Below are 11,132 nucleotides of genomic sequence, written 5' to 3' on the forward strand. Positions count from 1 at the left end.
AAAATTTTCAATAAACTTTTTAATAATGAATAGTTTATAAATATAAAATTACATTTCAAACAAAATTTTGCAGGAAAATGCCTTTAATAAAATTACTAATAAATTAATTATTTATACGTAGTGTTTTGTTGTTTTGTTTTGTTCGAAAATACCGCGTAAAAAATTGTTTATAAAGTTATTAACAGGAATGAATTCTAAATGTGCATTTCTGATTTCAAAAGATTAAAACTCTATAATTCCTGTGAATAAAATAAAAATACATATCAAAAACACATTCACAAAACTCTAGAATAACACTTTACTGAAATAAATACTTATAAAAAAAAAGAAGGAACAAACTTTGTACAATAAATATGTAGTTTTGTTAAGGTGTTAATTAGTTTAGTTATAATTGTCATTTATTCATAAGTGTGCATTTTAGTTGCATTGACAACTACATTAGACCTTGTTGTATTTTTGAATATTTGCATTCAAACCCAATTTCCCTAAACCTCATGTATTTGAATTCTTTTGTAAAAGTGGCAATATACAATAGTTCCATTAACACTAAAATCCATTCTGCAAATACCGCTGCCAGCCTAAGTTCGAAACCTCCATCATCAGGGGTCCAATAAATTACAGAATCGCCTATAAGTAAGCAGAAATTTTTAGAAATGTTTAGAATTATTACGATAGCATTGCGTGAAAACAATACGTCATTATTAATTAAAATAGTGACATAATAATGAGTGGCCTACGAGATGATGTCAAGCAAGAATTGATAAATGACAGGGTGTTTTCCTTGAAAGTAATTGTATTCGCCGATTTTCCCTGTATGAAATTCAAAGTCCCAGTCTTGAGAAAGACTTTTTTTAATTTTGAAAAAACACTGTGTCGAATTCAATAAATTCCAATACTATTAATGGTACATTATTGACATTCAAATTTTTTTCTTCGGCAAACTTTCCCATCTTTTCTCTCTTAAAACGATGAACTTCTTGATAGTCTCAAAATTGTGATTTCTTTTTCTCAAAGGTCCTATTTTAGATGACGTGAATTACAATTTAAGCTTTGAACAACCCTTGATATCTATACATCCCTGTTTTTACTTTACATTATTTCCTAGAGCACTGTGTATAGAAATACGATAAAACTTACCTGTAAATTGCGTTATTGCCAAAACCCCACATACTGTACAAATAAAGTAAACGGGGAGGAACAAAACTGACAAAACCACTCTAAAGTAGAAAGTTTTACGTCCTAATTTAAAATTACCAGTAGTCACATTGGGATTAGGAGCTAAATAGTGCCGCGAAATTATACTCTGGAAAAGATTGATAAAAATTAACATTAAAATTACATTTGTACGTTCGTATTAAATTTTATCAAAAAATATATATAAACATAGCCCCATTCCATGGAGCAATATCCAGAGGGTAGTTTGGGTCACTTCATACCCTTCAGTGAGTCCGAGAGAGTGGACAGTAATGACCCATATTGCTTTCTCGTTTTCTTCTCTGTTCCACTCCCATAGCAAACTCCTCCATCCCGTAGGCAAGCGAAACCCCTCTCGCAGCCTAAATATTACTTACGAAAATTTTCTAATGAGCGTCCCGCAGCTCAAAGGGAAAAAAACCAAGAGAAAGCAATATGTATCATTATTGCTTACTCTCTCGTACTCATTGAGGGGTATGGAGTGACCCAAACTACCCTCAGGTAGCTGCTCTGCTGTAGTGTAGAGTCGTGATTATTACCTAATGAAGACCTACATTATATCCTTTGTAATTCCCCGCCCTACCGTCTCTATCTTATTGTATCTCATTATTTATTTAAGTAAAATTTTTCATGACGAAGCAGTTCTGTTTTTTAAATTTTGAAGAATTAATCAATCCCTCGACTTTTCAGCAAAAATCTTCATCAGCAAAACGTCAGAAAATCCTTGCCCAATAATAATCTTTGGAAACGATGAGTGAGAGACCTAAAGCTCCAATAGAAACACGATATTTTACTCCAACAATACAACCTGTTATTGCAATATAAAAACAGCCTCTTTATCTTATCAATCAGTTTTATCGAAAATCGCGCTCATATTTATTGGGTAATCTCATTATTGTTAATACCTGTTGAAAAATAAAACTGATCTTTGAACAGAGCTTTCAATTCAGAGAGGTATTGATAAAATTTATCAAAGTATAGGATACTTTTAGGTGTAAAATGTATCTTAAATGAATCCTGTATTTGAGGGGGGCAAACTTCCGGACGAGGATAGCTTTGTTCCCGTATTTTAATATCCTCCGTCTGAAAATTGCCACCTGAGACGAAAGCGAGGGCGAAAACCAAGCGGGGGATGGTACAATACTTTTAAAATGACCCCTGAAATCAGAAAAAAGTATCGTACCTATCTACTTTTGATATGGATACATGTAGTGAAACACACCAAGGGAACGTATTTCTCACTCGAGAGGAAGTTGAAAGAGGCAAACTCCCGAGAGGGAGTTATAACTATAAGTAGATATAGATTTACTAAATATATATTTTAATATGTACCCAAGAGAGCCATGTTGAGTTAGTTTAATTGTCCCCTTTTTTTTCAGTTTTCTATCTTCTTTTTCTAGAGAAGTAAATATTAGGATGGGAGTCAGACAGGGATGCACACTGTCACCGCTACTTTTTAATCTATACATCGAAGACGCGATCAACATAATTAAAGACAGTACAACCGTAGGAATAGATATACAGGGGAAAAAGATTAGTATGCTTAGATTTGCAGATGATATGGCAGTATTAGCATCTAGCAAGGAGGACCTAGAGATAGTTTTAAATAAAATGGAAACGGTACTGACAAATCAGTACTGTACGAAAATAAATAAAAGTAAAACTAAAATACTGGTAGGTATGCAAGGGAAGAAAAAGTAGGGAAAGAGCGAATATAAAGATAGGAGACGAACAATTAGAAGAAGTGACTGATTTTAGATACTTAGTAAGTCAGATAAGTCAGGATGAAAGGAGTAGTAGGGATATAAAGCAGAAGATAGCGCAGGGTCGTGTCGCCTTTAATAAAAAAAAGTCACTTCTATGTTCGCGAACGGTTAATTTAGAAATTCGAAAAAGATTGTTAAAGGTGTATGTTTGGAGCACGGCGCTGTACGGCTGCGAAACATGGACAGTGGGCGCGGCGGAAAATAAAAGGTTGGCAGATGATGAGGATAACGTGGGTAGAAAAGGTTAGAAATGAAGAGGTATTGGAAAGAATTGGAGAACAGAGTACTCTATGGAAGTCAATAAAAAATAGGCGAGATAGGTTGGTAGGACACCTTCTCAGGCATGAAGGTCTAGTCAGAGACATATTAGAAGAAGAAACAGGAATTAAGAGGGGTAAAAGTAGACCTAGATTAGATTACTATTCGCAAATAGTTAAGGATGTGGGATGTTCTAGTTTTAGGGAAATGCGAAGATTAGCTCAGGATAGAAAAGAGTGGAGGTACGTGTCCAACCAGTCTTAGGACTGACGACCTTATGATGATGATCTTCTTTTTCATTAATTGCAATTGTAACTACTCACTTGTAATATGAAATACACTGCTGCAACTGCAAATGATCCTAAAGCCCCTACAAAGTGCAAAAGACGGACGTATTCGGCATTCTGCTGAAAATTTGCTACTACACTTAAACCTAAACAGCTTATCCAGCCCAGCCACAAGGAAGCCGTATTTATTCCAGCAGAAGCATTAATTAAACCGCAATTAATTGCCGATTCTACTTCCCGATACCTAACATAAACTGCTACAGATACTGAAAATAAAATGTAATTTTAGTTGAATGATTAACAAAATTTCGATTGACTTACAGAACGTTGCCCCTATATTTACTAATTGGGCAAAAATGCAACTTTCGGGTGTTAATGCTCCTGTATCGCTAATAAATGGGAAAAACCAGTAAATGTGTCCAAGATAGAGAGATATTGCGAATCTGTAAAGGTTGTTGAAATAAAAAAATATTTTACAGTCATAATTTAATTATATCAATACAACATTTGAAAGTCTTACATCGTATAAAGTCTATTTTTGAAACTTTTATAAGTATTCTGATTTTATAATTATCGTATTTAAAAAAANATGAACGAAATCTTCTTGAAAATAATTTAGAGGGAGAGATAAGTAGAACAAATGGTCGATTTCAAATTCCAATAGTTAATTGTTCTCTTACAATATCTCGCATCATATTATACTAAATTGGTAACAAAAAACAAGACAGTTAAGGATGCAGTTCTTCAAACTAATCTCATCAATCAATCTCAAACTAATCTCATTAAAATACGACCCCAGACATATTTCAATTAACTGCTAATTCCAAATCTTCTGCTATTATCTTACAACTACTATTCTTGAGAACGAAAATTTCCTAATTTACTTATTTGCCAATTCTACGAAATGGCATTTTCTTTTGTTTGCATTTTCTAAACACGAAATTCCTCTGATTTATATCAGTCGTAATACTATTAATTAACGTTATTTCTCAGTCTTAGCAAAATATTGAAACAGACCATTGACTAACAATAATAGGACAATATAACTACCAAAATTCTTTTAATACAAACAGAAATTATAAGAAGAACGTAGCAATGCGGTATCAAAGACCGCAATCTCTGAAACTAATCTAAAGTTGAAATTGCTTCCACTAAAAGAAAATATAGTAGACGATAAAACTCCTTACGAAAACAGAAGCAATCGTTCAAAATCTGAAAGACATTTACCATTACAACGGAATCAAAATACGAACTACTTCTTTTATTATTCAAATAAATAAAAATTCAGTTAACAAATTAACTACTACAATGACCACCGTAAGTAATCAAAACGGAATAAAATATAGATACTGACTGCTTAACTTTAGACTAATATTCTATCTCGACTGTGTAATCTGTTATTGATCCTGTAATAGAGTCAATCACATAATTTTTCTCAGCCAATTTTCCCGAATACTCATTATAATTACATACTATTTATATAATAAGGAGAACAAAACATTATAGAAAAGCGAAATAAACAATAAGTAGTTAAATAAGTTAACTACCCAATTTTTCTAATAAATAAAAAATAATTTAAATCGATTCATGTGGTAAAAGGCCAGTAAATATTAATCAATATCGTTCTGGTAATGTATTTGTATACTCTCATTTATCTTAAATAAAAACACTTGTTTCAATATATACACGGACAAAATGAAAAAGTAAAATTTACCGAAATATTAAAAAATAAATTCTTCTAAACTTACCTCGACCATTTAATAAATTTTCTCTTACACATTTGGCATACTGAACACACATATCGCCATGCTTAGTCCATCTATCGTTTTTCGTCCAAATAAATGGATCCAAAAAATATTCATTTTGCGTTAAATTGTCCACCACTTTGACCACAACTAGAGATGTATCCCAAGCATGGACCATCATATCCCATGAATACCCATACAAGCCATTTGTCCAGTTATTGTACCCCTAATATAGACAATTAACAACACCTTAACACAAAGTAATTACCAATTACAATAAAATAACGAATTATTATAACGGAAAATAGATGACGATATTTAAATGTTAATTGAACGAAAATTACTTGGCGTAATTATGAAATTAATTCTGAAGTTCGCACTTATATTATGTAAAGAAGTTTTTTCATTTTTAATTTCATTATTTGTAGCAATTTTATAATACATAGAGGATTGGAAAAGGAATATTAGCGACTAGCAAATATTTTTCCAAGTATATTGGAAGCGGTAGAGTTTGTCGTGATGTTATTAATAATAAAAACTCAATAACTGCAGGTAAGGGAGGTTGATGTAAAGAGTTTGAGTGATTTTCTGATTTACTTGATTCTTTACTTACTTTAGTTATGAAGTGAGAATAAGGAAGAAAACATTGGATAGAGCAATGGCTTATTACGAGAACGGCAGTTACTCGATGTTTCCAAGTAACATGATGAGAAAATTTCAATTTCTTAGCTTCGTGGATTGGGTAAATACATTTACTGTTGAATTTTATTTCTCTATTTTTCTCGTTGAACAAAAATCGAAATACATTTCTAGGCCACGAATTTCTGCAGAATAAAGGCATCGTAGCCAAACAGACATACGGAAACATTCCTTAAATGAATAGAGAAATAAATATAATATAACAACTTTTCAGACGTTTTAAAAATTAAGTTTGAAACTGCACCTACCTATTACAAAAAGTCTCGAATTCATCAAATGAAATAACGCACAAAACACCATCGCGACTGGTCTAGTTTTTTCCCACAGCATCCAAAATCCGATAGTTAAATCCAAAAGGAAACCAAACCAATGAATTATAAAAAGTTCAATTTGTTCAGTTGTTAGTATTGGTCTGCAGAAGTATTAGAAATACATATACAATGCTATAGGATACTAACACTGATTAACTTAAGACTTTTCTTTCATTACCAACAATGCTAGTAAAAAGGTTCTGGAGTTACACTAATACAGAAAAATCTTCTAAACAAAATAGATGTTAAAGATTGAAAATAAAATGAAAAATAAACCAAATCTTTAAATTTTTAATCTTTACTTGTTTCATTGATAATGTTTAACAACTTCACTAATTAGTTATTCGCTATTTTTTGTGCAAAACTAATTTTATTAACAGTGCAACTCCCAAGATTTTTACTATCCGTATTGGTGTTATTATTATTCGAGGAGAAATGATTACGAAATTATAGTTTGCACTAATATGATGAACACGAAAAGTTACCGAAAAATGTAAAATACCCAGTGTCCTCCCATTGTGCTCATTGCATATCCTGATAACCATTCAGAATTCATTTTTTTTAATCCGGCATAAAAGTAAAGAAGAAAAAATTGAAATTTCAGCACAAAATAATTCCAGTAAGGAACATGCATGTTTTCTATTGATGGATCACGTAGTGCATCAACTGACCTACAATAAAATAATACAAATCTTACATTCAAATTCTAGTTTAAAACCTTAAAAACAAAAGAATAGAACTTCGTATATAAAAGAAACAACATAAACTTTTACTTAGCAAAAAAAATGAGATTAAAAAATTTAATAGGAATATCAAAATTTGACGTTATTCAACTTGGAAAAAGATCAATATGCATTATTTTTCGTTTACCAAAAATGATTAGCGGATGATCCCGCTAGGAGAACGGAAACAATACCAAACAAATAACTGTGATTGTTCCAGAATGTTTTATCCAAAATAAATAAATACCAATACGTTACACAGAATACAAAAATACTTTTTCTGAACTGGTATCCAATCGTAACGAACGCTGCACCTAAAATATATGCAAATAATACGTAATCAGCAGTTTCAAATTCTGAGAGTTAAGGACCACAGGCAAATGATAGAAAATTGCACTCTTTTGACTAATAAATTAATAGTTAATAAGCAAATCTTGTTTTTTAAATATAATTATGGCATCTTACATCATTAGCGAAAGTTTATTAAAAAAAAAGGGCGAGTCTGTACATTATTCTATATTATAGTAGTATTTTTTAAAAAAAATTGACTTAACCAATTGCATTAACTAACTATTAAAACACCAGAAAAATGCAACATTATTTGTTGTAATATTGGTTTAGTTTTGTTAAAAAATTTTACGCTAACACCATGCAAAACTGCAAAGAGAAATTACATATCAAAACAAACACAAACGCATACGCAGTACATATACAGTACAGCCTAGGCGAAACTGCTGACAATTTGTTAGTTGGCTTCTGAAGCCTGTTGAAATGACTCCTTTTGGACATATCCACCAGGAGTCACAAGTTGCGCGTGACGCTGTGACGCGTAACGTTACCCTTTTTGGTTTTATACCCTACAGCCTATAAAGTAGTTTCAATTCAAAAATATTGACACATTTATTCGTACCAATTTTCAAATTCTTATTTTAGCAATTATTATCCCAATTGCAGTGTTTATACTTACTACTAAATAGAATCCCATACACTACGTACATCAGTTGAAGTGATAAAGGCCTAACAAAAGAAAAAAGTGGAAAATAACATTTGGCTTCGTCGCCCCATCTATTATGTACTTCTAATCCACCCCGTTCGAGAAGACTATCGAGCATCATAAGCATTCCTCAAAGAATCGTGAAAAGGTTGAGATGAGCTGTCAATATTACAAGAGCGCATATAAAACTTCTTACCAAACAGTATCCTGATAACACCCAAACTGGCCGGATCTGTCGGTCTATAGAGAAGTCTAACGAAGGCGTCAAAAGAAGTGAAATCGTGACGCTGAAAATTGAAAATGTTCTCAAGTTTCAAAAGAACTGCTGCTAGTTTGCAGTCCTTTGAAATTTTATCAGTATCTGCAGAATGCGTTTCCATTTTATTCCTGAAAGAATATTGAAACTCATTCTACCCATAAAGAACATCACATCATCCGTCACAAATTAAAACTAAGCGAAAATAAACGAAATGTGCCAATACATCAAGATAAAACTTTTAAATGTTTCGCATAAAATGAAAATGTTTCATCAACATCATCTTTCCTTCCTACTCCAATTTTAACCAAAATACGCCTGACCAAAACAATGTCATATGCATCAACGTATAATTTTTGACTAACAGTTTTGTATTCGTAAAACAAAAATAACAGTATGCAAGGAAAGAAACAGTAGGGAAAGAGCGAATATAAAGATAGGAGACGAAAAATTAGAAGAAGTGGCTGATTTTCGGTATCTAGGACATAAAGTGGAGGATAGCGGAAGGTAGAGTCGCCTTCAATAAACAGAAGTCACTTCTATGTTCGCGTAGTCAATTTAAAAATTCGAATAGGATTGTTGAAAGGTGTATATTGGAGCGCGACGCTGTACGGGTGCGAAACACACACGATGGGCGCGAGGGAAAAGAAAAGGTTAGAAGCGTTCCAAATGTGATGTTAATACAGGCGAATGATGAGGATACCGTGGATAGAGAAGGTTAAAAATGAAGAGGTATTAGAAAGAATAGGAGAACAGAGGATTGTATGGGAGTCAATAAGAAATAGGCGAGATAGGTTGGTAGGACACCTTCATGCATGAAGGGCTAGTCAGAGACATATTGGAGGCAGAATTAGGAGTTAAGAGGAGTAGAGATAGAGCTAGATTAGATTACTGTGTAAATAATTAAGAATGTAGGATGATCTAGTTTTAGGAAAATGCTTGAAAAGATTAACTCGCTATAGGAAAGAGTACAGGTGTGTGTCCATGTGTCCAACCAGTCTTAGGCCTGACGACCTTATTAGTTTTGTACGCTTTGATATTATTTTTTACGATACGATTTTTAAAAGTGCCAGAATTATTAATTTCTTTCACATCTAATTCCATTAAATTTTATAAGGGTTAAAGGCACAAGTGCTGTATAAGACTAAACACAGGATGATTAATAAAGAATAGAATATAGAACACCAACAAATTATAAAAAACAAGCATTACAAGCTGTTAAAAAGACTTATAGTCGTTTTGGAACAATTATCAAAAATGTTTTATGAACTTTAGAATTAATATATTGACTATTCTTTAACATAAAAGATTTCATCTGATGAATTAATTTTTTTCCGATTCAACGCCTATAAGACATGCATTATCAAAAGCGTAGAGATCTAACTATTAATTAATTAATTATGAATCATATAGATAACGAAGTAGGTAAATAAATTACAAAACAGATCCATTATTATAATAAGAAAATAACAATTTACTTACCTTTCTTTCATTTGTGTGTATTTAAACGATATAAAAAAACGTTTTCGCGTGTAAATGATAGTGTTAAAACGAATTTCAAATAAACCTCAATAAAAACCCTGAGATGAGAATGCTGTACAGTAAGCTTCGTACCTGTTTATATAAGGGGATGGAATCCGGGGATGTTTCCATAGTAATAATAAACATCAGCGATCACATCAAGTGAAATTTATTTGCGTGCAATTATTAATTCAAAATAATCGACGAGGCAAACAAAGCATTAACGTGGAAAATGGGGGAAGACATCCTGTCATTTGCTCGATTAAATTTTGATCTTCAGGTTCACTAGGGCATAAGAGAAACGAAGGCAATTTGCAAAACTGTAATTAATCAACACGACTCGGGTATTGTTCACATATCTTATTTTCCAAAGCATTTTCTCTGTGGTTGTTAAAATCATTTAGGCTTTACATTTAGCATAGTTGTTTATCTATATAAAGGACATTAAGTAAGAACGTTCAAGTCTTGGTCAGAAATTTATACATAGAAACTACCAGGCGCGGCTCTCATCAGCACGTCAAGTACTGACCGTACAAACCGATGAAACTCTTAAAGATATTATATCGCCATCTAGTGTTATTTGAAATCAGAGCCGTAGTCAGGGAAAATTTTGAGCCGCTAACGTAACCTGAGATTAATACGTGAGGACTTCTACTTCAATCTACTATTTCTTCGAAATTAAAGCAAAATTTGGGATATTCCATGTCGACTTCTCATTTTATTTTTTTAATTCCCCGACAGTTTTCCCGGATCAAAAATTATTGCACTATTAATTGTAGGAAAAAGGAAAATATAAATTAGCATTCCTGACTACATTTACATAGAAAAATATAATTTAACGACGAAGGTTCCTCAATCCACTTTAATTAAACTGTATTTATAGCCTAAGCTTTAAATTGCCCTGGCGCCTTCACCAAAATTTTCAATAAACTTTTTAATAATGAATAGTTTATAAATATAAAATTACATTTCAAACAAAATTTTGCAGGAAAATGCCTTTAATAAAATTACTAATAAATTAATTATTTATACGTAGTGTTTTGTTGTTTTGTTTTGTTCGAAAATACCGCGTAAAAAATTGTTTATAAAGTTATTAACAGGAATGAATTCTAAATGTGCATTTCTGATTTCAAAAGATTAAAACTCTATAATTCCTGTGAATAAAATAAAAATACATATCAAAAACACATTCACAAAACTCTAGAATAACACTTTACTGAAATAAATACTTATAAAAAAAAAGAAGGAACAAACTTTGTACAATAAATATGTAGTTTTGTTAAGGTGTTAATTAGTTTAGTTATAATTGTCATTTATTCATAAGTGTGCATTTTAGTTGCATTGACAACTACATTAGACCTTGTTGTATTTTTGAATAT

General features: G+C 31.8%; 1 protein-coding gene across 1 annotated transcript in view; it reads right to left on the minus strand.

Moving 5' to 3' along the window:
• Positions 1-376: 376 nt before the first annotated feature.
• LOC112904186 (DNA damage-regulated autophagy modulator protein 2-like) overlaps positions 377-11,132 on the minus strand; it is a 15,492-nt gene continuing 4,736 nt past the window's right edge. The window contains exons 2-5 of the mRNA XM_025973607.1: positions 3,827-3,948; positions 3,542-3,771; positions 1,138-1,303; positions 377-627 (exon numbers count right to left, since the gene is read on the minus strand). Coding sequence (XP_025829392.1) covers positions 434-627; positions 1,138-1,303; positions 3,542-3,771; positions 3,827-3,948 — 712 coding nt within the window. The 3' untranslated portion in view covers positions 377-433. The remainder of the gene's footprint in view (positions 628-1,137; positions 1,304-3,541; positions 3,772-3,826; positions 3,949-11,132) is intronic.

This window comes from Agrilus planipennis, unplaced genomic scaffold, assembly GCF_000699045.2.
Source record: "Agrilus planipennis isolate EAB-ADULT unplaced genomic scaffold, Apla_2.0 scaffold51, whole genome shotgun sequence".
NCBI classification, from domain to species: domain Eukaryota; kingdom Metazoa; phylum Arthropoda; class Insecta; order Coleoptera; family Buprestidae; genus Agrilus; species Agrilus planipennis.